We start from the raw sequence: 27,789 nt of genomic DNA, 5'->3' as shown, positions 1-27,789 counted from the left end.
GCTTCTTGAATTGGGGACACCAGAACCGGACACAGTATTCCTGACTTCACTTAAATCAATGGAGCTAGGGTAATTTATACCAGCTGAGGATCTATCTGGTCCCCAAAATTTAATTTTACTCATTTGTTTTGGAGTTACATATAATCTGTGCTAATAATTCCACATCACCCTATGTTTTAGTACTCATGGATACAAATGTAGTCTGCACGGATAGCAAACTCCAACATCCCACTGAATAATCTGTATTTAACTGTGCATTCCACCTCTCTATTAACCTTTGAAAATATCCCTTGTAGCCACCAATCAAAACCCATATAAATTATTTAGCTCTTTTTGTAGAAATAATAATTCTGCTTTGCAACATATTCATTTTAAACTCTCTCAGTTCATTTCCCAAAATCGCATTCGAATGATGTTTGAGTAATAAAAAAACACAGGCTGGCATATCGTGTTTCTGTTTTATCACTATGTGGCACTCTGTACCTCAAAGTAGCACCCTGAAACCCCATATTCATCATTATGACATGATTATGATAGGTTTTGTACAATGCATGCCTTGGGGGGTATCATTTGAAAAGTCTTGATCTGGTGAACATTAATATCCTTTTGGATTGTATGTGCTACATTATACGTGCAGTTATGAAGTGTAGCAATGTGTGTTACTGAAATATATTGTGAGGTTGGAAGACACCCACAGCCAACCTCTCAACTGCAACAGAGGACCAGCCAGACACATGCTGATGGCCTTTAAAGGGAATCCACTCTCCCAAGGGCCATCCCATAGACTTCTCAAGAGAGTATGTATGCAATGGAGACTGCCTGACCAATGGAGGTTGCCTAACCACCACGTCACAGCAAGGATCTTTCTAGCAAGCAGGAAGAAGATATAAAAGGACAGACAATGACATCATCACTTAGCCTCTCCCCCCCGCCCCAACTCAACACCTGGAAAAGAATGTCTCAAGACAAAGACTTAGAACTGGGGAAGGGTGGTCCCAGGCTGGAAGGTAGTCCCAGCCTGTGTACTGAGGAACTGTAACCTGCTTGTACCAGGGTCAGACATTGTTTGGTTCAACTCTTGCTTAGACTAAAAGTTTAGGATTTAGAAGGCATGTTAAATTTATTTTCTTAAGGTAACTCTCTCTGACTTGTAGGCCTACCACTTATAGTCACTTACAATCTATCTTTCTGTAGTTAATAAATCTGTTTTATATTTTACCTAAAACAGTGTGATTTGGCTTGGGAAATCTCAGCTCAATTTACAAAGGCTAGCGTGTGTCCATTCAACACTGAAGGAGCGGTGAACTAATGAACTTGCACTGCCCAAGGAAGCCTTGAGCAGCGCAGGACGGTACAGTGCTGGGGTGCAAGGCTGGGGAGCTGGGGGGGGAATTGGCTGGAGCCTTTCTATTGGTGATTCATGAGTGGCTGGGACATCATCCATGTAACTCAGTTCAGTGTGTCCCTGCCTGTGGATGTCGGTGTAAATGCAGTGCTGATCAGAGTGTTATAGCTTGACATCAGCGTCACAGTGCGAGCGGCAACCCAGGTTGGTGAGTTCAGAGGGCTCAGCCGTCCCACCGTCCAGGTTGCATCCGGCGACCCTGTCACACACTGACACCTTCATTAATATTCCCTTAGCAGCATGGTCCTTCAATCTAATGACAGGCCTGATTCCGATACCTTTACTCACATGAGACAGTCCCTTTGGATGTCCAATTCCCATTCATTTTACTAATATTACAGACCTGGAGTGAAATCCTGATCCTACTCAAGTCAATTGGAGTTTTGAGACTGACTTCAATTGGGCCAGGATTTAGTCAAGTTTCACGGATCTGGAATTCTGCTTGTACAGGAGTCCTCTTTTGATCCTTTTTTACTCAGGACCAGTTTTCTGTATTTCCTTGCTATTTCTTAAATTATTAATTATTATTATTACTACTACCAGGGATAATATTTCATAGAAAACTTTGAAGATCAAAGGCTTCTGCTGTTTATTCCTAATCTGAAGCCATAAACCTTGTTTATATCATCACAAATAGTTGTTGCGGAGATAATTACGATGATACAACCAGAGGATTATAACTTCAAATAAGGGTTAGGCTGCGGGAGATGAACTCCTAAAGACAAAATTCCTGTTTTCATACAAATATTTCAAATGATTAAAAGCGATACACACACCTTACCCACAGACAATATGGGGGGTATGTAAATATGAACTGAACAATAGCACTGCTTTTATCAACATCTTCTGTGAGGTGTCAGCAGCTGTTTAAGAATCAAACCTACTCTAAGAATAACAGGCAGAAGTGCAGAGTCTGTGTTGTTAAAGTGACCCTTTCTAATTTGATCTGGTTCAGCAAATTAAATACAGTTTCATTTGGGTCTAAAGGATGTTTAAAGATTATTTGTCCTTGTTAATCAAACAGTACATCTGATGGGGAAATGACCATTCTTCTTTCTTATTCATATTTATTTTCCAGCCTGATGGCTCTGTTCTCTTTCCCATCTAGCTTCTCCGAATTTGTACCTCAGTCACAAATCCCATTACTTACCACCCTCCCTTCCCCTCAGCCCGTAGAATGCTTTTAACACCTGCCTTTCTGCAGACTGTGGACTGCTTGTAAATGCAGCCACCCAGAGATCAGAGCCCACAGTGGGAATTAGGCGATATAAGGCTTATATAAGGATTCCAATACCAGCAATTTAGCTCGTACCAATGAACCCCTTCATTACAAAATAATCAAGAAATGAATTTGTTTTGTCCTCAGTGGGCTTTTGCTCAGATGTGCCCAGGATATATGCAACTCTGTGCTGCTCTTAAGCCAAAATTCATCCCATGATATTAGAGACACAAGGAGGATGAGATAATGTCTTTCATGCTTACACAGAGTTTGTCTCTCTCACCAACAGAAGTTGGTCCAATACAAGATATTATCTCACCCGCCTTGTCCTTCTAATATCCTGGAACCAACACGGCTACGACGACACTGCATCACATAATGTTACCATTTGTCAAACAGTGGGTGACATTGTGCTCCCATGAGGGTGTTTGTCCCAGGTCCTCAAAGATACTTGGTGCCTAGCTTCCACTGAAATCAATGGGAATTAGGCGCCTAAATACCTTTGAGCATCTGGGTCTAACTCCGTATTAACTGCATTGAGCTCAATGAATCTGCAAACATGGACAATGAAACGGAATGTGCAGCCCCACCATTTGGGCATTCAGACTGGAATCTAGCCATGACTGTTTTACAAGCCTACGCACCCATTTTAACTGGCCAGCTGTAAGATTTGGACATCATATGCAAGTATTCATAGCTGATTGTATTTAAACACAGCCCTATAACTAACTGTGTTCTTCAAAGACATTTCATGTGTACAAAATACCATGAAATTATAATATCCTTAGTCAGTGCTGAGCACGCCTGACTCCCAGAGAATTAGAACCTGGCACTTCTGTTAAGGGTGGGAGACGCCAGGGAAGGAGAAGAAGGAGCAGCACAACCGCAATGTCCCCTGGTAGTAAAAGATCTACAAGAAGTTACCGTATCTTGGCTGGTCCTTGATGATCGTGTAAGTTATCTCAGATTCACTGGCACCAGGCATCTCTGCTTGCAAAATTCTGTTGGTGATCTGCAGCATCCCTCCTTCTGGGACCCACACTAGGGGGTTAGAAACCAGCCGGGGGCCTCCATCACTCTGCGAGGAAGGAGGGGAGAAAAGCAGAGGCTTGGTTGAAGGGCAATGATAATGGGCCAATATAAACAAACTTTTAAACAAGAAGGATGAGGTTGAATATTGCAGAACACATGATGCAGCTGATCTCTTTGATTCTCATCTGCTTCAAAGAGGGAAGCTCTCTGCCCTACCAACTCCATTTCCCACCTCCTTTTCCCTCCCACCTTTCACTTTCTGCTCCTTCAGTCCCATTTGTGACTTTCTTCTTGTCCAACTCCTCCTGATCTCAAGTCACTCCCTCCCTAATCCTCTCCTGTACCATCATCCTCCGTCTCTCTGAGTGGCCTTTTCACCTCTTCATTTAAACAGGATTGTCTTCCTCGACCTCAACTCCTGGTGCATCTACTTCCCTTTCCCTTTGCAGCTTCTCTTCTGTCAGGTTAATCTCCATGACACTGTGAAAAATCCTCACTATCTCCACTGCTAAAACCTTTGTCCAGGACTAGAATACTTGTCTGACTATCTCTCCCTTCTTTAAATCCCTTCCCCGAACACACTTCTTCGAGGATGGTTATAAACCACACCCTCATTTAAAAACAACCCATAATAAAAACACTCTCAACCTTTTTAAGTGTCTGTAATTTTCATCATAGTGGAATAGTGACACTTCAATACACACAGGCCCTGGCAATCACTTCAATCTCTCACCCCTTTCACATCCTAGGAAGCATGTCAAAGTATAACACCTTTAGAAACAACAACACGTCGGGGAGAACTTTTCTGACATAGTTCTGCAATTGCAAAAGTGTTTGCGAAGATATGAAATGACTGAGGAGTTTGGGTGTGGTAGCGTGTCTGGAGGAGACACATAAACCTGCTGTTCTGCCCCGCTTTATTTGTGGCAGAGGAAGTTTTCCAACTGGAAAATGAATATTTGGGAGCCAAATTTGTCTCGAGGCAAAGTCAGTTCCTAGATTAATAGGCTCTAAGACCAGAGGAGGCCCTTATGATCATCTCATCTGACCTCCTGTGTAACCCAGGCCACAGAATTTCACCCAGCAATTCCCGTATCAAGCCCATATTTTGTGGTTTAGCTAGAGCGGATTTTTGAGAAAGACATCTACTCTTAATTTAAAGACTTCAAGTGATTAAGAATCTACCACATCCCTTGGTAAATGTTCCAATGCTTAATTACCCTCACTGTTAAACATCTGTGCCTTATTTATAGACTGAACTAATCCAGCTTCAGCTTCCAGCCACCTTATTATACCTTTGGCTACTAAATTAAAAGTGCTCTACTCTCAAAAATTGTCTCCCCATGTAAGTACTTATAGACCATGGTCAAGTCACCTCAATCTTCTCTTTGATAAGCTAAATATATTGAGCTTCCTAAGTCTTCCGCTGTAAGGCAGGTTTTCCAGACCCCAAATACTTCTCGTAGCTCTTTTTTGAAACCTTTTCAATTTTTCAACATCCTTCTTGAAGTGCGGACAGCAGAACATGTCACAGTATTCCAGTAATGGTTTCATTAATACCATATACACGGGTAATAACACTCCCCTCCGTCTATTCGATATTGTGCTGCATTACAGCCAAGAATCATACTAGCTCTCTTAGCCACAGCCTGACATTGGCAACTCCTCTTCAGTTGAGTTATCCACCAGGACCCCTATATCCTTTTCAGTCACTACTTTCTAGGCTACAGTCCCCCTGTAAGTGTGACCCACATTCTTGGTTCTTACATGTATGCCCTCGCATTTGGCTGCATTAAACTGCATGTTGTTTAAATAAACCCAGTTTACCAAGCAATCCAGATTGCTCTGTATAATTTAACTGTCCTCATTATTTACCGCTTCACCAAGTTTTGTGTTATGTAAAACCTTATATAAGTAAGGAGGGGGAGGGATAGCTCAGTGGTTTGAGCATTGGCCTGCTAAACCCAGAGTTATGAGTTCAATCCTTGAGGGGGCCACTTAGGGATCTGGGGCAAAATCAGTACTTGGTCCTGCTAGTGAAGATAGGGGGCTGGACTCGATGACCTTTTGGGGTCCCTTCCAGTTCTATAAGATAGGTATATCTCCATATATTATTATTATTAGCAATGATTTTATATTTGCTTCCAAATAATTTATAAAAATATTGAACAACACTAGATAGGGTGACCAGATGTCCCAATTTTATAGGGACAGTCCTGATTTTGGGGTCTTTTTCTTATATAGGTTCCTATTAACCCCCCCCCATCCCGATTTTTCACATTTGCTGTCTGGTCACCTTAACACAGGACCAAGAACCGATCCCTGCAGGTCCCCATTAAAACATCCCCATTGTATGACAACTCCCCATTTACAATTACTTTTTAGAAAGCTACCGATCACATTTTAATCCATTTAATATTGATTTTGCATAATGCTATTTTTAAAAATCAGAATGTCATGTAGTCCTAAGGTTTACATCATTTAGGATCAGCATTTCCCCTAGGACAAATGATCACTTTATTCTTTAAAAGAATTGAGCAGAAGTAAGAAAGAACTGATCGCCAGCTAAGGAGAACCCTAACGATACCCATGGCAACTTTCCGTCTTCAAGTGTCAGTGATGCCACGGCACTTATGGAGTTTAACATCAAAGCATAAATCAGCAGCAGGAAATTACCAGCTTGAAAGGGTCAGAGAGATTACCAGATTTATTATGGCTGGGGAGAAGCGAGAGAGCAGCCGTGCTTCAGAGTACTTTGAGGCGAGGGCCAAAAATGCACTGTATGAGAAGAAAAAATTTCCAAGAAAATGTTAATTAAAAGCAAGGTCACAGTTCCAGAGTAACAATGGCATCTCCTCGTTTCCAAGCGATGAATGAATGAAGGGCTCTTCATTCCCCACAATAAATCAGTCAGTCATTTTGCAACAACATTCCCAGCTGGCTTTGATGCTGTGATCCAACTAATTAATAAAAACGTACTCAGCAAAAGGTTCCTTCTTGCTTGCTAATCCTTTTATTTGTAAGTGACAAGTTTTAGGTAGGCCAGAGTCAGTTCTCCCGCGCAGGTCAGTTACACAACTGGAACCATGTCCGATTTTTGTTTACCGGTGGTAAGGCTGATAGTTTCATTTCGTGTGTGTGTGTGTGTGTGTGTGTGTGTGTGTGTGTGAACGCACCTGCACACATGTGCACTTTTGTGAGTACTAAGCAGTCCTGAAGACTAAAGTCCTCTCTATTTAACCACTCAGCCAGTATAGCACAAGCTATTGCCGGTCACGCTTCCGCCACACTGCCCTGCCAATGTGCCTCGATCCCGAGCTGGCTGAATCGCCCCTAGTGGTGAGAAGGTAGTTCAGTCTCTACGCCCGTTCAAATCTGGGCCTTCCTGCTGAAACTGCCCACCGGAGATAGTCCCGGTTCATTTCGTAATGGATGAGAATCAGCCCTTACTACACTGAACATCACACAACCATCTGATTGAAGTATCTTTTGGCTACCTGGAAGGGAAAGGGTTCCATATCCCATTACCCAGGCTGATACCTACAACACACACACAACATGCAGCCAGGTCTAACCCCCGCTTTGGCCGATCTGATGTTGCCAGATGGCACATTTTCTAGGGTGTGGGCTCACTGTTTCCCAATAGAACATCATTAGTGGCAGGACCAACAGCCACATCAAAGTTAAAATGGCCAGAGGGCACAATACAGAAATGCAAATCGTTACTAAGTGCTCTTGAAAATGAAGCCAACCGTTCTGGGATGGGGGTCTTACAAATACACCGGACCCTCGCTAGAACGCAGGATTTGGGATCCATGCGCGGTACTGCGTTAACGTGGGGACCGCGTTAAAATAAATTGCAATTAAAGTGGCTGCGACCGTTATATGCGAATTTGCGCTATATAGACGGGCGTTCTAGTGAGGGTCCAGTGTATTGAAGATCAGGCTATCAGCAAACACAAGCACTCAAGCAAATACTTTGCAAAAACCAACTCAGTGGGAATGGATGAGCCAATATCTCAATTACATAATACTCGAAAGAATCAGTGGTCCTTACTTCATGTTTTGATTCTAATAATATGGTGCTTCTATGGATGTAACCGTAAAAGGTTACTCTCTAAGCCAATTTAGTAGAAATCCTAGAAATGTTTTCAAATGAGGACATAGCACATACGATCATACAGCATTGTATTATGATAAGCCTCATGTACTTAGATTAGAAGCAAGGGTAAAAAGTACCTAGCTAGAGTTACAGCAGAATCTGTAACAACATGAAAACTAGGAAGAAAAAAGAAGTCTTGTGTGTGTCTAGACAGCACCTCTTCTGAACTAAACCTTGCATCCAATTCATCTCCCAGAGCTATTGCAGAAAGGTGATAATTAGGATAAGGCAGAAACTGGGCACCTGCCAGCCCTATCCCATGCTCAATCCTGCTCTGCTCTCATTTCTGTCTCACTGCCTTCATTGCTCTTTGTAGCTAAATGTTGCAAAGGAGGACTCCAGAAAAGAACCAGAGACAAGGGAGAGTGAAATTGGCTAATAAAACAAACTATACTCAGCAATTCACCCTTCATTGTCATTTGCTACAGAACCTGGCACTTTCAACAACTGAGCAGCACCCAAACAATTCTTTTGCTGTTAGTTTGAGGGCTAACTTCTGTGCTCTGGGGAAGTAGCAAAAGGGAACTGATCCACAGACACGATGGGGGTGGCTACTCTAATTCTGGTGGAACCCAAATGACTTATCACCAGTAGTTTTGAAGAAGTCCTTTCTGATTATCAGATGGATGCGCTCGAGTCACACAACTAAGTTTTATTCTTTATGTTATGTTATAGTACCACCCGGAAGCCTCAGAAGAGAAGAGGACCCTGTACACATAGAGACAGACCTGATCTTACAATCTGATCTTACAATTTTCAAGACAGACAAAAGAATGGGAGAATAGCTGTACCATTAGCACAGAAAGATTAAGCAACTTGGCCAAAATTATATAGGGAAGTCCGTTGTAATTATTGGTTTCCACAATACACAATAGTAGGACTGCACAAATCTGACCTCTTCTCAGGTGGACAAATCCTTGACTTTTTGAAGACGGTTATCTTATGACAACACCACACATTATTGAAATGATTGTTACACAATCTTAGTGTCTGACATACAAATTGTCTTCCACAGTGCATTCTACTTTTTTTTTTTTAAGTAATGTGATTTAAAAATAGATACTGCACCATAATTTTCTTTGCCACAGTATTCCCTGTACTTAGAATGGGAATAACACTACTACAGGTGGGAACATCCAGCTTTTAATAAAAATGGAAGAATTAAATTAAAATAAACAATAAGAATTGTTAAATTGTAGGGATTTCTTCTCAAATATCTCTAGGAACATTACCAAATATTAAGAAGGGTCAAGTATTAAGTAAAGTTTATTAAACGTCAGTGATCTTGATAGCTTTGGGACGTTGATCAGCCATGAACCCATTACACTCAATACCTCCCCATCCCTTTAAAGCTGAAGTCAGCAAATCAAACACCTCGTTAACTAAGCTTTTTAATTTATGTAGGTTTCATTTCCTGATAGTTTCCTGAGATCCATTCATTTTCCAGATGCATTCACTCTTCTCACAATTGACTATTGACTATGTAATACTAACTTACTGTGCCAGGAACTAACAGAAGAGCTCTCTTTTCCAAACACCAAGCTGTTCTGTTTTCTCTTCCATACTCCTCCACTGATGTTACCTAGCTACATAACCTAACCTCCGGTCAAATGAATAACTTGCTTTAAAGCCAGTCACAATCACAACCCCAACCACCTCCACACTTTGGGGAAGTCTGAATCTTTATCTGGATCAGAACTCTGCCTCTTGCCCCTAATTTTATAATTTGCTGTCCCAAATCCCCCGATCAGTGCACCCTCAGACTTTAGGGGAAGTTTGGACCCAGATGTGAACTTGGCCCATGTCCAATATCACACTACTGCCTGCTGATTGCGACCAGCCTCTCTGCACCCCTTCCTCCCAGGGAGTGAGGGTGGAGTCAGGCTCCCCTCCTTTCACATGTCCATTGCTCCCACAGCAAAAAAGAATGGTGCATTTTCAACTCTCAAACTGAAGCTAGAGATGAACTGAAACAGGAACTATTTAGCTAAGCTGAACCACTAAAGTGGAACCATTCTGGGTCTACAAACCAAAACATCAACAGACAAAATTCTGCAAACCCAACCTGCCGCTTTGCCCCTCCCTTGCCACATCCCCGTCAGCAATGTCTGGTCTCTAACCTCCCCCACCAGATATACTGCTTTTATAAACTACTAGCTTGGCCACTGCAGAAAGGAACATACCTTTGGAGAAATCTTAATGTGGAACAGGATATTCTGGAAGTGGTGCCCATCGTTCACTTGCAGAAGAACCGTATCATCCCGACTGTCAGAACCATCGTGAGCATAACGTAGGAGTCCATTCGCCAGGTCATCAAGATGGAATACTTGGGCTGCAGAAGCTGTGTCCCCTGGAGCTTTGACCAGCTGGCCATGATGTGGAGGATCTAAAACCACCACCGCTACATCCTGGGGATTGTCATTGTCTCGAATATCAAGCAACACGTTTGTTATTGATCCAACATCCCCTGTGCTGATAAAGAGGACTTCATTCCTTAGCACATATGGGGCCTGAAACATAAAACCAGCTCTTAGCTGTTTGCTAAACGACAGTGCTCGAATGGTGATGGAAGTCTGGGAAGTAAGGTGTGGGGCAGGGAGATTAATTCCCTTCATGTGCTGGAAAGCTCCGATTTGTAAACAAGAAAGATTCACTAACTGCACGTTTCCCCAGGAGGGTAGAACTTAGACTACCTAGACAGATTTAATTACATAAGAAGGTGGGATTCTCACACTAGCAAACTGAACAAAAAGCCTCAGGACATTTATGCATAAAGCAGTGTAGTTACCTGCTCACGGTCTGCATCCCCTTTGCTGCTCTACTTGGATAGCTCGATAAGAACCTCCAGGGACAAAGCCTGGTTTTGCTAAAGTCAGTGGGAACTCCGAGCAATAACTGACTTCAAGTTCTTTTCCCCCTGATTTTCGTAGAGCTGCCCTAGCATCTAGTTACAACCCTCTCACTTGCCCAATGACCAAGAAGAAGAAGGCATCATTCCTATCGAGGTAAGACTATGATGAGGAGGAAAACATACATAAAAATACGAACTGAAACTTCACGGAACAGACAATGCCGCCCCCTCTTGCACATACTGGGTAATGGCTCTAGATGTAACCCAAGAGAAGAGTGCCACCTATTGCATTCACCACTACCCATTTCTGCAGCTCCTGGGAGACTTCCTAGGTGTTCCGTGGAAGTCTCCCATACAGGTAATGACCAGGTCCAATCATGCTTCGCTTTTGTAATCAAATGAAATTGCAGTCTCAGGTAGTATGGCAACATTATTAATCATATTTATTATGGTAGTGCCTAGGCAGCAACTGAGATCAGGGCCGCCTTGCGTTAGGCACTGTACGAGCACAGAGCAGCAGACTGTCCCTGCTCTGAAGAGCTTAAAATCTACTAGACAAGACAGAGACAGGTTAGGGGAAAGGCATATAACACAGGTCACTGTTTCATTATAACCGATACGTATCTGTGTAAGTGTGTTTTCTTCAGGTTTCAAGTGTCCCTTTATCTAGGAAGCAGGCACCATGAAACTTTAGAAAAGGGATTTTTTTTTCTAATCAAAACCCAAAGCCAAAGAAAACAGGTTGTCTCCACCTGTTGCCTATTGTCATCTACTTTAAATTGTACGCTCTTAGGGATAGAGACTATCTTTTTGTTCTGTATCTGTACAGTGCCTTTCATCATGGGGCCCTCACCCCTGTTGGAACCTGTAGACACAACCATAATACAACTAAATAATAATCTTAGTTTAATATCCCTCTGCTGAAATCAGGGTTGTTTTTAGAACAGCTCCTCTTCTTCTCAGACCCACTCTTTTCCTCAAAAACAAACGTTATTAAACCGATGATATTGTCATATAAGGAACACCATTGCAAACGCACACGATACAGACTATGGGTACTTATCTATTCCCTGACATGCACATTAAAAAGAAATCTAAAGTGATGGCTTCATGCACACAAATGATTCCATGTAACATCCTAATGTCTGGGAGGCCTCAGCTTATGGTAAAGCTTCTTAGTGGAAGTGACTGAATGGAGTAACATGGGAATGCCCAGGGTTTTGTTATTCGGCTGGTGAAGAAGTGAGTCTTAACAATAATAAAGCAAAAACCCACCTCCACTTGGCTGGGCTTTTGATCTCTCGTCCAGCAGACAAAATGAGAATTGAGCATCACAGACTTTGGACTAAATTCAGCGTGGGCATAAGTAGGTACAACTTGCACTGAAGTCAACAGAATCATGTCTCCTTAGGCCAGGACTGAATTTGGCCCATTGTCTCCAAAAGAATCAGTCAAGAGCATTCTTAAACTCTTCACCGCAGCTATTGTATGAAGTGCTTGTACAGACACAGACCCTAGGGCCTGACCCTCAGGAGTCAATGGAGATGGAACTGATTTCAACAGGCTTTGGATCAGACCTCTAATCCTAGCTCACCTAAGTCTCTACTCTGCTTCCACTCAAACCAATGGGAGTTCTACCACTGACTTCAACAGTTGTAAGACTAGGCCTGTAGTGAAATATTTTCTTGCTGCGCAAAGTACCAGGTCACCAAATAATGCTCAAACATATGTTTTATGGAAAACAAATTCAATTTATAGATTGGACCGACCTGGCTACACAACAGCCTTAACTCCAGGGCCAAGGGGCACCTAACCTCTATTTTGAAGACATTACACAACCTGGGAAGAAGTCCGGTTACAGTCCACATTTTACCAGTTTCAAATTAGTTATCTAGTTCTTTATTGTAAGGAGCACTGTTGAGTTGTGTAACCTATTGTGTAAGGTATTAATTTAGCCCACACAGAAAATAATGCTTAAAAGCAAGAAAACACAATCAAGTTTTTTTTTTTTAATCCTCAAGTTTAAGGGCCCAACCCTGCGAGATGCTGAATTCCTACTGACTTCACAGGATCAAGAGACTATGTGTCCCCCAAAAAGAAAAAAACAACTCAAATTGGAGGATTTATTCCATACCAGGAACACTAAATAGATAAATAAAATGGTCACCAATCATAGTGAGGATGTCAGTAGTCCAATGTGCCAACATTTCTGCTTTGGAGTTGTGTTACAGTTGGTTGTAGTCCTACATAATTAGCTTAAAACACAACACTACAGCTTTGAAATCTGAGCCTAACTGGAGAGATTAAAGGAACTTTTATATATTTCTGAAATGACTCATTATGATTAAGGGTGCGGAGGAAGGCAGACAAGAGTCAACACTAAAAGACTATGGCCCTGATTCTCAGTAACCCTAAGGCTGTTTTACACTGCTTTGATGGTATAAAGAGGCCTTAAAGTTAATGATTCTCATTCCCCTTTACACTGGCTAGAGTGGGGTAAAACAGCCTTTGTTTAAATGAGAATCAGATCCCATAAGAGTATAAAATGTGATTACCACTACTGATTGGCTAAGAATTGCGCACCCAGCTAATCTGTGCTAAAACATCCAATTAATTGTGTAACCCTGTCCTCCTTTCACATACTTGTTTCTCTCATCCACCTTTTATATTTTGTGTTTCAGACTGTAAGCTCTTTGGGGGCATGAACGTCTTTTGCTATATGTTTGTACAGCACCTAGCACCATGGGGCCCCAACTTGATTGAGACCTCTAGGCAACAGCAGACTATAGATATTAAATAATGATAATAGTAAAATAATCCTATACAATGGGAACATGGACTATAAGATCAACATGAGTAAAAGTGGTGAGCAATTTAAGGGATACATAAATGACTACAGAGACATTTAGAAAGCTCTTTTGCTCTGTTTGTTCTTATTAGTGTATTTAATCAGCAGCCCTGAAACAGACTCTCTAACTACAGGCTCTCAAGTGCAAAAGATTCGACTGTAGAGATCAATAATGACTCAGTTGCAGTGCAATAAAGGACTAGATCAGGGGTCGGCAACCTTTCAGAAGTGGTGTGCCGAGTCTTCATTTATTCACTCTAATTTAAGGTTTTGCGTGCCAGTGATACATTTTAACATTTTAGAAGGTCTCTTTCTATAAGTCTATAATATATAACTAAACTATTGTTATATATAAAGTAAATAAGGTTTTTAAAATGTTTAAGAAGCTTCATTTAAAATTAAATTAAAATGCAGAGCCCCCCGGACCAGTGGCCAGGACCCGGCAGTGTGAGTGCCACTGAAAATGAGCTCGCGTGCCGCCTTCAGCACGCGTGCCATAGGTTACCTACCCCGGACTAGATCATCCACTAACCGTAAGGATATTTTAAACAGTAAGTGACTCTCAACCTTAACCTTAGAAGAGCTGCTGTTCTGCTATACCACAGTAATTGTGCCCAGAACCACAGTACTCAGTGGCCCAAATTCTGTTCTCACTTAAACTGTTTTTACATGGTGTAATTCTATTAATTTACATGGAGCTACTTCTAATTCATACCAATGTAAATGAGAGGAAAATCCAGTCCTGTGTGTCTCTGGTAAAACCTCTTTGGCTTGAAGAAATTCAAATCGACTGAGTTTTACTCAGGTTCATTGGTTATTGTTACAAGATACCAAGTTTCTCTTGTACATGTAAAATCTATATAAAAATATCAGGGATTTCTTCAGCTTTGTTATATTACCTGTGTCGACAGTGCTTGCACGGTGATCATCTCTAACTGGGAGAAGAACCGCTGATTGCTGACCTTCAAGGAAAACTGACCTTTCCTAAACAAGTCCCCCCCCCATAAAAATAGAATATTATTAATGGATGAAATGTGCTCGTGGAACAGAAGAAAGATAAAATACTATATATTCAAAGAGTAATGCATAGATTAGTGAACTTAATACTTCTGCAATTGGGTTTATATAGTATCTTTAGTGAAGTGCATTCACAGTACATAATATACTCCAATTTCCCTTTGCCTATTATTACTCACAGTAAGCCAGTATGTCCAAAATTCAATAAACTAGTCTTCATTAAAGAATACTGGGTGGGATTTTCAAAAGCACTTAAGTGACTTTTTGAAGACCACGCAGAAAGAAATCTCTAGCTCAATAGAAAACCACCCGCTCCTGCCCCTTATCTATTCAGAATTAGCTAACATTTTTAAGTGCCTTGAGATTCTCACATGAAGAGTGCTCTGAAAGTGCAAAATTATTATTGAAAACAATGGGCCAAATTCTGCTCTTAGTTACACAGGTGTAAAACTGGAATAACTCCATTGATTCCAGCCCTCACACTAGAGCTTACTCTGGTTTCAAGGTGGTGTAACAGAGTGTGGAATTTGGCGCTCGGTCTCATTCTGGCACATACAAGTGGCAGTCAGTAGATGCAATTTCCTCAAACATTTCGGATCTGAACACTCCCAGGTTCTATACATGAAGTAATGGAACATACAGTCAGGACCTAAAAACTGAGTGCCTGATGTCAGTAGTGGCTGAGCGCAGGTCATGCTGGGATGTGGATCTACATAATTATTTGAATATTTCCCTGTAGGTATCAGATAACTAAATACCACAACCACCATTAAAATATCAACATTTACCACCACCATCACCGTATCCCAAGCATAGGACCTACACTTGCTCCCACTGAATCCAACAGCAAACTCTCATTCAATTAAATGGGAGCTGGATCAGAGTTATCTGCTATTCTAAACACGGAGGGAAATGTGCAGTCTGTGATACCATGGTACAGCAGCTTTGACGCAGTGATGGAAAACATTGCAATGCACCTCACAGAAAGCAGTTACAGTGCTCTGCCAACTGACAGGTGAGTAACTCTTCGAGATGCATCCATCTTTGCAAGGCCAAGAGATCAAAACAAAGACACGCTCAGTCACCTGGATTTCTCTCTGTTGTGCACAAAGCGGACTCTCTTCTCCTTCACATCCTTCCAACTGAAGTGGTCACCCTTGTCCAGTTGCACATCTTTCCCATTCTCCATGATCACTAGCCTGCCATTGGTGGGAGAGCTGACCACATGGAACAGCAGCTCTCCATCTCGGTCACCTAGGTCACGTGCATCCATGAAGGACAAGTCCAGTGGCTTTACCCCACCAATCCCTACTGTGAGTGAACCATTCACCTGGGAAACAGACGTATCTGTGCTGGCTAGAAACAAGGGGAAAACATCATTAATACATAAGACATGCTCTCACTACATAATCGGAGGCTATGTTTATTTGTCTCTCTGTCCTCCTAAGATGTGCATGTTTGCTGCTGCCCTCTGCTAGATACTACACCAGAATCACCTAATGTCACTCTTAGCTCAGTATCCATATCTGTAAAACGGGAATAACACCACTTACTGACCTTCCCCCACAGGGGTATTAATTAGTTCGTGTCTACACGGTGCTTTGTACATATAAAATGCTATGTCTTATTGTTTCCTCAGTAATGTATTTTTCCCACCTGGGTTTTATTCTGCATCCACTAATGATGGGAGACGGGGCTGGGGGAAGAGAATTATCCCTAACTATACCAATTAACTTTACTTGGAATTCCGGCTGCATGCATTTTCCTGAAAAGAAACATTACAGAGAACTAGCTTTCTGCTCCTTTTAATAGCCAGTCCGTGAACAACATGGAGGGTCTGTACAAAACTTGGGTTTAAAAAATATTACTAAACACGTGCTACCTCTAGACCCATAAACCTGTCAGAAAAACACCAGTTAAGTTCCCTTACCCACCATGGGAGGAACTCACCTTCACACTCTCTGGTCCTGGTGTTGCCATAAAAACCATGACCACAGTAAGAAACACAAAGCTTATTCTTCAAAAACATGGTGGCATCACAGAGATGGCACTCACTGGCATTGTCACACTCCAAGCATCCCCCGGGGCAAGCTGAGATGGATGGGAAGGCACAAGCTCATTAGCCACCACAAACAATGCAAGAACTGATATGTGCAGGTGTCCCGGTTCTTAGATTAGGAAACAACTACTCCCATTACTACCTTGCCTAATGGTAAAAAACGACCCGAACTGTATCTACAAGTGCTAACACACCCATTTACAAATACACAGAGACTGGGTGTCCTTGGGAGGAAGCTTTTACTAGGGTCAGATTCATTGCTGGTTCTACTAGTATCCCCCATTTAACATAGGGAAGCTCTCTCAAACTGACAATCTTTCAAAACAGAAGAATGTTTTAAGTGGAACCACGGTTAGCTTCGCACATGTGAAAAATCTGGCCATGTACTCAGATCCTGCACAACTAGCTAATCTGAACATACCGTAGAAAGCTATAATAGAGTGGATCTATTACATAACAGTAAATGTTATTTTTATTATGGGCAAATGTCATAAGTAGAGGTTCACTAAAACCAGAGTTGCTGTTTGGGGGAATTTCACTCTATTCAAACTCATCATAAGGGGGTTCCAGGGTAGGCATAGCCTATTCCTTAATTCTCAGTCTGATTTCACCTAGTCAGCAATGAGTTTCATATCACTGCATGTCAGCGGTGCTCTCTGTTTGCCTAAGTGAGAATTAACAGTTCACAGTGTTTAAAGAGTTGCAAACTCAATCCCATCCCACCTTCTCACACCAGTTCTGTTCACCTGTGCATTTCTGTTCTGTACGGTCTGCATAGTATCGCTTCCCACAGTCCAGGACACAATGTGTTTGCAAGAGGAGAAAAGGAGCTTCGCAGCGAGCGCACTCCTTTGGATGGTGACACTGGAGGCAATGGTCATCACATCCTGAAAAACATTTGCAAAACCAAAAGAATTAACTACCATCTACGTACTAGCAACTAGGCCTTTTATTGCTGCCTGCACAAAAGCGATATATGGCTGGGTCTAGTACATTAATACCTATGTGTCTACAGAGATACATTGCATGTAGGGGGCTTGGAGGCTGAAGTTAGGGCATGCCTTCAAAATCAAAAACTTGCTGTACACACAAATGAAAATTAGAGACAGACTCGAAAACGAAAGAGGGAAGTATGGCACTGCAGTGATAGCTAAAAGCAGTTTCACAGAGACTTACGTTGGCATGTGTCTGATTCCCTGTAGAAAGCTAACGGGCACTGTTCAACGCAGGCCCCATCCTGCAGAATGTAGCCATCCATGCACTGCAGACAGTCAGTCCTCGCGGGGCCTTTACAAGCATTACAGCTCCAGTCGCACTCTAGAATAAAGCAAACGTCAAAGTAGGGCAGCCTTCTGCGTGCACATCCAGCGCTGTACAAGCGTTTAACACATTAGGCAGCTAGCAGCTGCGGAAGCCAAATCCCGAGCAGCGAAGGTTAAAGCAAGGACAGCGCAATAGATGGAAGATCAGAAAGATTTCTAATGCGGGGCCTTCTTCTAACAACAAGAATTCCTCTCTTTGGCTTAACATTCCCTAATTACATTCAACACAGGTATTGTTCAGTGTTTGGACCTTCTTATCAGTGATACAGCTTCGCAGCGAGAGAAGTCTGCTCTTCTCCCTTAGGCACCAGTGGGTCCTTATCTGCTAATGCTAAGCATTAGTATTTATCCACATAAAATCCTCAGTCTCTTATCTTGCACAGACTGGGAATCCTAGGATCCCAATTCATACTAACCAAAGAGGAAGGTCACTAATAGAGGAGAGACCTCAGGCCAGAAACATAGCAAATATAGCTAGGCCCAATTCCACCTTCAGATTCCCAGGCCTGGCTCCTGCTGCCTTTAGTGGAGGCTGTGTGCATTTGTCTGTGTCCATCCGGGCATAATATGGCCTATAATATTATTTGTAGTACCGCAGCACCTCGACTGGGGAATTGTGGTGCTAGGCCCTGTACAAATACATCATTCAAGACAATCCCCACTCTCAAAAGCTTATAGTCTAAGTAGACAAGATAGACAATGCAGGGGAGGGGAAACAAAGGCCTACAAAGGTGAGGTGACTTGCCCAATGTCACATGGCAGATCTGTGGCAGAGCTCAGTCCAGTGCCCTACACACTGCTTCTCTACAGTATTGAAATATCATCAGACTCTCACTACCTAGTTAAATGAGGCATAGAGAGAGCCAGCTAGAAATAACTATCGAATAACAATCGATTTGCAATAGTGCTTTGGATGGTGGTGGTAGATGTTAAAGCTACATCATCCTCAAACTACATTTCCAGTATGGAATATTATCCAGGAGAGTTTTGGAAATCTCTCAAATCTTTCTCAATATTTGTTGTTGTTCAGGGATGTAGTATTTACAAGCCAGAGATACTCAGGTCAATATACAAGACCCTACATGTGCTTAATACAAAAAGATTTAAAATGTTAACCTCATTCATTATTCAACTGAGTCGTGACTGAATGAATTGCAAAACCTGACCCTTGGAAAGTCTGATGGCTCACTTACTAAATCATTTACAAAGGAAGGGTTTGTAATAATCTTGGGGATTTTTTTGTTTACTGAAAACTGAAGTATGTGACAGAGGACTGCTGAAAAAAAGATAACAGAAAAAAATCTGTTCAGTAATAGACCACCAAGGCAGACCATTCTGCAGCCATCCTAACTGTTATTTTTAAATAGAAAATATGCATTGTTCACCTCTGCAAGTCTTGGTGGAGTAATCAAGATAATATTGCTGAGTGCAGCTTTCATACTGACATTCACCAAATAACAGAACCTTGGTCGAGTCTCTGCATGATGTACATCCCATGGCCGACTCACAACTCAGACAGTGGACACTGCAAGCTGTAGAGAAATTAAGAAAAAAAAATCCCTGCAATTACTGAAGCACTAGTCAAATGGTGTTAGATTTACCTGAAGCTTCGCTATTGAATGTTCTCTTTGGAGAATCTGCTGGGGTAACTCTCCATAGCTTTCCCTGCTTACCATCCCCAGACCCTGCTTCATGGCTCCATCTATCCAAAAGGGAGTTCTGGACATGTCTCCACATAGGACTTAATGTTGCTCTGAGTATCTACCAAAAGAGGCCACTTGAGAGCAATTTAAAACATTGCTTTCCCCAGATGGACAGAGTTTGTGTACTAATAATCTGGCGAACCACCAGGGTCAAACATGGGACTTGAATTCAAATCCCTGTATACAGGTGTTCTTCAAGCATTTTTCTCCTTCCACCTTGAGCAACTTACATTTAACCCTTCCAGTTTGTATTCATAGACTCAGAGTTCTGAAGGCCAGAAGGGACCATCAGGATCATCTGACCTCCTGCATAACACAGGCCAGAGAATTTCACTTAAGTGTTTCACCAACTGTTTTACATTTAGCTTGAAATGTGGGATGTTGCAGGCTGCCTTCGGCGGCACGCCTGCGGGAGGTCCCCGGTCCCACGGATTCGGCGGCATGCCTGCGGGAGGTCCGCCGGTCCCGCGGCTTCGGCGTACCCACCGCCGAATTGCTGCTGAATCCCCGGGCCTGGGGACCTCCCGCAGGCACGCCACCTAAGGCTGCCTGACTGCCGCCCTCGCAGGGACTGGCAGGCCGCCCCTCCCCGTGGCTTGCCGCCCCAGGCACGTGCTTGGAGAGCTGGTGCCTGGAGCCGCCCCTGCTTGCTGGTTTATAGAAACAGGAAGTAAAATCTGATGATTCAGCTGGACAAGGTGCAACCCGCAGAGGTTCAAAATATTTCATTCCAACTCCACAATATTGTGAGTCTGAATTTCTCAGCCGAATGCAGGTGCATTCAACATGAATGGCACAGCTCTTGGCTATCCTTGACAGAACAAGGAGCAATGTCTCAAGTTGCAGTGCGGGAGGTCTAGGATGGATATTAGGAAACACTATGTCACTAGGAGGGTGGTGAAGCACTGGAATGGGCTACCTAGGGAATCTCCTTCCTTAGAGGTTTTTTAAGGCCCAGCTTGACAAAGCCCTGGCTGGGATGATTTAGTTGGTGTTGGTCCTGCTTTGAGCAGGGAGTTGGACTAAATGACCCCCTGAGGTCCCTTCCAACCCTGATATTCTATGCTTCTCTGATCCCACAGCAAAGCTTTAATAGCAAAGTGCTACAAAAGAGTGGAAAGCGACTTTGGGTACGTCTACAACTACACAGACAGAAAACCACAGCAGTGAATCTCAGAGCCTGGGTCAACTGATCCGAGCTCACAGGGCTCGGACTGGGGGTGGCTAAAAATAGCTGTATAGATGTTTGGCCTCAGACTGGAGACCTTCCCCACCACATCAGCTTTCAGAGACCAGGCTCCAGCCCAAGCCCAAACATCTACACTGCTATTTTTAGCCCTGCAGTGCAAGCCCAGGTCAGTTGATCCAGGCTCTGAGACTTGCTGCTGCAGGTCTTTTCTGCTGTACAGACGTACCCCTAGTAGCATCTAGCCAATGGGCAGAAAACCCACTAGGATACTGACCTGCCGTACTTTTAATGGTGAGCAATCACTTGGAGGGGTACAATGCACATCAAAGGGCATATTTTCAGAAACACACATGCAAAAATCGTGTGGATTTGCACACCTAACTTGCATGCACAGTTACCAAAGCTGTGCTAGCAAATGCAACAATTATGCACCCAAACGGTCAGCTAGAAACATAACTGGTTATTTGAGCACACAATTATCTCAAACACAATCATGGCATCTGCTCATGCAAATGCAAGTACAATTTTATGCATATAATCATGCAGGCAAATTTCTGGAAATATGGCCCCATAAGTCCAAAGGATCAAGCTCAACTGGTCGCTTTTATGGCCCAAAGTTCTCACAGGCTTGAGAATGAGTTCAGTGTGGCTGGAAAGTAGAGATCTATGAAACTCAGTGGTTCTTATTTAGGGGGGTGCATGTGCACTTGTTCTTGGTTCAAGTTCACTTTGAGTCCTAAATTTGAAAAACTCAAAGCACAGATTAGCTGTAAATACCTGTTTTTTCCCTGGTGTCTTGTTAAAACTCGGAGAAACCGCCTACTTTGTCACTCATGACAACTGAGCTAATGATTTGCTGCTATATGGTCCAAAAATGTCATACAACTCTGTAGCTACTGGGAGAAAACATCAGGTCTCCAAGGATACATGTACATTGCAGCTGGAAGTGTCATTTCCAGCTTGGGTAGATGTACACGAACTAGCTTTGATGAAAGGCACTCAGAATAGCAGTGAGGCCCCAGCAGTGCGGGCGACAGTTCAGGCTAGCCACCTGACTACTTACTTAGGGTCAAGGATAGGACTGTAATAGGCCAGCTAAACTATGTTGCCATGGCTTCATGGCTATTTTTGGCACGCTAGCTCAATCAAAGCTACCCTGTGTACATCTATCTGAAATTACACCTCTAGTGGTAATGCAGACATACCCTAAAGAAAAGTCTATTTAAAGCATCTAATACCTATTTATAAATGTGCCAGCACTTGTCTCATTTCATCGGTCCTTACAAAGGTGTGGCGAGCATTAATTTAGTTTTCAGAGTAGTAGCCGTGTTAGTCTGTATCCGCAAAAAGAACAGGAGTACTTGTGGCACCTTAGTGACTAACAAATTTATTAGAGCATAAGCTTTCGTGGACTACAGCCCACTTCTTCGGATGCATATAGAATTGAACATATATTGAGGAGATATATATACACACATACAGAGAGCATAAACAGGTGGGAGTTGTCTTACCAACTCTGAGAGGCCAATTAAGTAAGAGAAAAAAAACTTTTGAAGTGATAATCAAGATAGCCCAGTACAGACAGTTTGATAAGAAGTGTGAGAATTCTATTCTGTCTGTACTGGGCTATCTTGATTATCACTTCAAAAGTTTTTTTTCTCTTACTTAATTGGCCTCTCAGAGTTGGTAAGACAACTCCCACCTGTTTATGCTTTCTGTATGTGTGTATATATATCTCCTCAATATATGTTCCATTCTATATGCATCCGAAGAAGTGGGCTGTAGTCCACGAAAGCTTATGCTCTAATAAATTTGTTAGTCTCTAAGGTGCCACAAGTACTCCTGTTCTTTCATTAATTTAGTGTTTGTCATGTATTTTTACATTAAAAGAGCCACGAATTAGAAGACCATGAATGATAAAATATTTGTGGAGTTCAAAATACATAGTAGTCACACTATCCAAAAAGACTGCTCCCAAAGGGGAAAACAAAAGCTGCATTTAAAAACAAGTACATACCATTTATTTTATCAGCATTGCTCTGCAACACTGTTTTTAGATGCATACCACTTTTGTGAAAAGCTTCTTAAGACTGTGTCGTTGTTTCTGTACAAACACTCCAGTAGACATATCAAGACCCAAGGAGTACATAGATCTACTTCACATTCCTTTGCTTTAATCTAAGGTATTTTCAAAACTATGGATTCTTCAAAAGTGTAGTGAAATCAAAACAAATGGGGAAGGAGGGAAAGAGACCAAAGATTCTGATTAAACATTTTTTGTTATCTCTAACTGGTAGTTCTCCAACACAGCAGATCAATCTATTTCTAGATGAGTTATCACTAACACTGCACCTGAACAGGTCTGAGTGCCCCCCTGGAATACACAAATTCTGTACATCAACACACTCTGCCATAAGGCTCTCGTTAGTTTTCACCAGCCACAAATTTTACATACAATAAAAAAGTTATTTGCAAACTGGGAGATGAGACATGTGTGGTTGGAATGAGATTGTTTACAGAAATAAATGTCTCACTCAAGTTTGGGGGCTAGATCTGTATTTGGCAAGGGCTTTAGTTTCATAAGGCTAGTGAATGGACAGCCCAAGGGGAAAAACAGATGTTTTAGGACATCCACAGAAGCCTATCCATGAGTTTGGCACGACACTGCGGCTTGGCAAGCCTTTCTATTTGGAGAGCGGGTTTTCTGGAGAAGTTAGTAAGAGTGGAATCCACTTTGTGCTCATAAGCTTTGATCCTGCTCCGCGGTCTGGTCCCAAGCCAGCAAAGTACTGAAACACATACATGGACTGACCCCTTAAAGCAAATGGGACTATTTACATGCTTGAAGTTAAGCGCATGTTTAAGAGCTTTGCTGGATTGTGGCTAGAGTGCTAAGCACCTTGCAGAAATCTGCCCAAACAGAATGGTAGCATTTTGAACCCATTTTGCACTGGCATAAATGACAGACCTATACAAGGCAGTAGGCAATTAGGCCCTTGTTCTGCATAGTCATTGTTGCAGGTATAGTGATGCTCCTTAATTATTAAGTCTAATTCAAGGTCTCCATAATGTCACCAACAGCATTTTCCTGATAGTTACAAGCTTTTCATGACGGGACAGACGGGATCAAGAAGCCAAGAAACCATTTGCAAGGGCATTCTGAAGAGGAGGGAGTGTTTGGCAGGAGACTCTTACGTTTGCAGGTCCGGCTCTCATCCCTGTAGTATCCTAGGAAACAGGCTGAGGTGCACATGCCAGTGTGGGACAAAACGAGGCTGGAGTCACAGGAAGAGCAGGAGAAAGGGCCTCCGCCACTGCAGGTTTTGCACGAGGAGTGACACTCTGAGAGGGCAGAAAGAATGAAAATACCATTCACGCCAAAGCAAATCTTCAAGCAGGTCTGTAGAGGTTCTTTACAAGCGCACATCACCGGATTGATCCTCAGAGCACAGAGCACCCACCACTCCTACACGCACACAGGTTCTCACTGTCGGATCTCCAGCTTTCCCGACTGTCCTGTAAGTAAAGAACTGTGCCTTCATTAAATGTAAAGGGCCAAATCCATCACTGACTGCAAGTGGACAGAGAAATCCATGGAGATACCCACCTTATTCAAGGTTGAATTTGGTCCAAGGCAATGTTAGGAATCTTAAAAGCTAACACTAAATGTAATATACACTTTGACATAGCTTGAACAACAGAACATTTTGGGTAATTCATGAAACCTTTACACCCAAGGGCAGAAATGCTCTGTCTAAACTTGGCTTTCCAGGATGAAGGAATTCCCCCCTCCCTCCAAGAGGCATGCCCCACTAGAGGACATATTATAACGCTATGGAGTGAATTACATTAGCCGGAAGGCTAAGACAAACTAAGAAACACAGTTAATATCTCTGTCAGTGTGGAGCTAGGTAAATAACGATACAGCGACCTTGTAACTAAATCTTGGGCCAGCAGAGAGAAGTTTTTGCAGTGCTCATCTTGTACATTTAGTCTGGATTAGGAAGTGCCCATCTCCTGCAAAGAGGCCAGATCGGACATGTAAATATATAATGTTTCTTCTTTTGGTCTCTTTCTCTTTTATCACTCCCTAATATCCTTTGTCTCATGTAAGATGAACTGGGCTTTGACGAGCTGTGGGTGGACATCCTGGAGTTCTCATAGGAAATGGATTTACGTCCTCTTGAGAAAGGCAGAGAAAGGCAAAATGGTGCAAAGACGACTGCCAAAAAGTGCCACTCAAGCACCAGCAGGTACCAAGGTGGGCACAAAAGGGCTAATGGACCAGAAGACACAAGGCACCATGAAAATGCTACTACCAACACTGCTGGCTGACCACCTACCACACACTACCCCCACAAGCCAAGGAGTCGGACTAGCTTTTCTGGAGCTGGCAGGAATTACTGCCTCTGGCGATTCTGAGTCAGCAAGAGCCTCAATCAACTGCAAGGAGATTCTAAACAGTGGGAAAATACTCAGCTTCAGGTGGCAGGTTTTCTGTTGGATTCCTAAGAGCACGGAGAAAAGAGGCTGCTTCAAGAGGTAAGAACCTTCCTCAGTTGAGATGCTACCGTAGACTAATGCAGGGTCCTGTGCCCACTTGACATCTATACACAGAGTGAAGTCCAGTGAAGTCAGTGGGAGTTTTGCCATTAACTTCAACGGGGCCTGGATTTCACCGTCGTGTTTAGTGTCCTTCTGTCCCAGTAGTTCCCACCTTAGTGAATAGAATTTGTTTTCTCTCCTCTTGGCACATGCCTAGAAGGTCCCCTGGACAATCAAGCTCCTAAAATTGTGCTACCACCACAAGAGCAGAAGAGACAGGAATCATAGAAGCTTAGCGATGGACATCTGAAGTGACCCCACTTTAACGTGTTCCTTGAATATGGAAAATCTGCCCCACCTACCTGAAAACAACCTCTAGAAGTGACATCACTGCATCAGCCAACACTGAATGGATGAGGCGGGGACCTTTCACAAGGCTGACACAGAACCATACTCCAACCCCCTTCTCCCCATAAACTTCCTGCTATCTGCAGTATATTAATTAGTATTATCTGTGTAATAGCTGTGCTTGGGGACTCGAGGGCTCCATGGGGGTAGGCACAGTACAAAGACATACGGTCCCTACCTCAAAGCGAGCTTCCAATTTAACAACAGACAAAGGGCGGGAGAGGACATGGGGACAGAGAGGTGCAGTGACTTGCAGAGCCATGCTTCAAACAGAGATTTCCTGAATCCTAGCTCAGCGCCTGCCCACTGGACCCCTCTCAAGAGAAGCGATTCCATGGGAGCAGCTGGGCAGCTCTCACCACAAACCTCCACCTCCAGGTGTTACTCACTTTTACAGACTCCGCTTTCTGCATAGGATCCCACAGGACAGTCAGGAACACAGCGATCCCCCAGCAGCAAGTGACGGGCGTTCTGGCATTTCAAGCAGACGCTGCCCGTGTCGTGGAGATCAGCCACGCACTGGTGGCACAAAGGATGACAGTCTAAAGAGAAAAGAAATAGCGGGTACCAATGAAGGAGGCTTCTGACCATCATCTTGCAAAGCAGCCCTGCTCAGAGACAACAACACTGAGGCCTGGTCTACACTAGGGGGGGGATCGATCTAAGATACACAACTTCAGCTACGAGAGTAGCGTAGCTGAAGTCGATGTATCTTAGGTCGACTTAGAATCACTTACTTCGCATCCTCGTGGCGCAGGATCGACGGCCGCGGCTCCCCCGTCGACTTTGCTTCTGCCTCTCGTCGAGCTGGAGTTCAGCAGTCGACGGGAGAGCGATCGGGGATCGATTTATCGTGTCTATACTACACACCATAAATCGATCCCCGATAGATCGATCGCTACCCGCCGATCCGGCGGGTAGTGTAGACGTAGCCAGAGAGCACAAGGAATATATTTCGGAAAAGTAACATTAAGAGCACTTTGCATGCACAACTCTCATTCGGAGCAAAAGGGGTATGGGATCAGGTTTGCAAGAGGCATTCTCAGCAAATATTAGGCCCAGTGGACTGCTCCTCCTCCCGCATTTTTACTCTGTGTTATTTTCAGGCACTGTGGTGTTACAGCTTTTTACTTAGCATCAGACAGCGAGCACACTGCTTGAACGTGCCTTTTGCTGAATTCAAGTGTCCTCCCCACTTCCTCCGTAATGGGCGAAGATGGTTCAAAGCTCTCGCCTAAAAAGACCCCGGCACTTTTTTTTCCCCCTAAGATTAATCTTTCTAAAAAGGATGCTGCTGGCTGTACAGATTCTATGCCCCCAAAAGAGCATGATTGGAGCAAGTGGATCAATTTTCTCCTCTGGTTCACATTGCCCAGGCTTTCCCACCCGGCACTCCCAAAAGACCACTGCCTGCCCAGCCGCCAAGCCAAGAGTGCCATTCACAGTAGGACTGGCCAGCCTTACAAACCTCTTTTTCAGCAGCACTCCAATTAATGGCTCCTGACCTTCCCCTGAACCTTCAGGGTTTCAAAAGGTTTTACAACAAACCTTTTGTACCTACACAAAGTCAACGCAAGGTATCCTAGACGCCAAATTAATCCTCATTACAGTAATTCAGAAAATTATCAGGGAAATAATGGCCGTCTTGAAAGAAATGTAATAATGAGATTTCTACTGAGAACTAACCTTTCTGTCCTTTGTCTCTCCTGAAACGTTCACTGAGAATTATAGTGTTTTGATTCTAAAGAACGAGGCTGGGATTTTCAAAGGAGCCTAAGAGAGTTCGGCACCCATTTCCATTGGGATAGGGATGCCTAACTCCCTTAGGCTCCTTTGAAAACCTGTCTGAATTCTTCCCCGGTTACACATGCACAAGTCTCCCTGAATTCAGCGGGATCTATGTGCACGTGCAGCTGAGGGCAAAATTTGACCCCGGGAGTATACAGTATTTCCGATCATTCAGGTAACTGCTTACTTCACCCGCTAACCTACTGCACATTTCATTCCCTGAGACTCTGGCACGAGGTAC

General features: G+C 43.1%; 1 protein-coding gene across 18 annotated transcripts in view; it reads right to left on the bottom strand.

Annotated features, from left to right (window-relative positions):
- The window catches only part of FRAS1 (Fraser extracellular matrix complex subunit 1), a 293,322-nt gene that overhangs the window by 100,669 nt on the left and 164,864 nt on the right, over positions 1-27,789 (bottom strand). For all 18 annotated transcript variants that reach the window (XR_010601697.1, XR_010601696.1, XR_010601695.1 and 15 more), the window contains 10 exons: positions 26,150-26,302; positions 24,003-24,149; positions 19,301-19,447; positions 17,770-17,910; positions 17,340-17,480; positions 16,485-16,625; positions 15,620-15,890; positions 14,417-14,501; positions 10,002-10,328; positions 3,549-3,702 (listed from right to left, as the gene is read on the bottom strand). Coding sequence is in view for 15 of the 18 variants with exons in the window: in XM_065597477.1 (XP_065453549.1) it covers positions 3,549-3,702; positions 10,002-10,328; positions 14,417-14,501; positions 15,620-15,890; positions 16,485-16,625; positions 17,340-17,480; positions 17,770-17,910; positions 19,301-19,447; positions 24,003-24,149; positions 26,150-26,302 (1,707 nt within the window). In the remaining 3 variants the exon portion in view is untranslated. The remainder of the gene's footprint in view (positions 1-3,548; positions 3,703-10,001; positions 10,329-14,416; positions 14,502-15,619; positions 15,891-16,484; positions 16,626-17,339; positions 17,481-17,769; positions 17,911-19,300; positions 19,448-24,002; positions 24,150-26,149; positions 26,303-27,789) is intronic.

Source organism: Chrysemys picta, chromosome 5 (genome assembly GCF_011386835.1).
Source record: "Chrysemys picta bellii isolate R12L10 chromosome 5, ASM1138683v2, whole genome shotgun sequence".
NCBI lineage: Eukaryota > Metazoa > Chordata > Testudines > Emydidae > Chrysemys > Chrysemys picta.
This window is presented reverse-complemented; position numbering and strand designations above follow the sequence as displayed.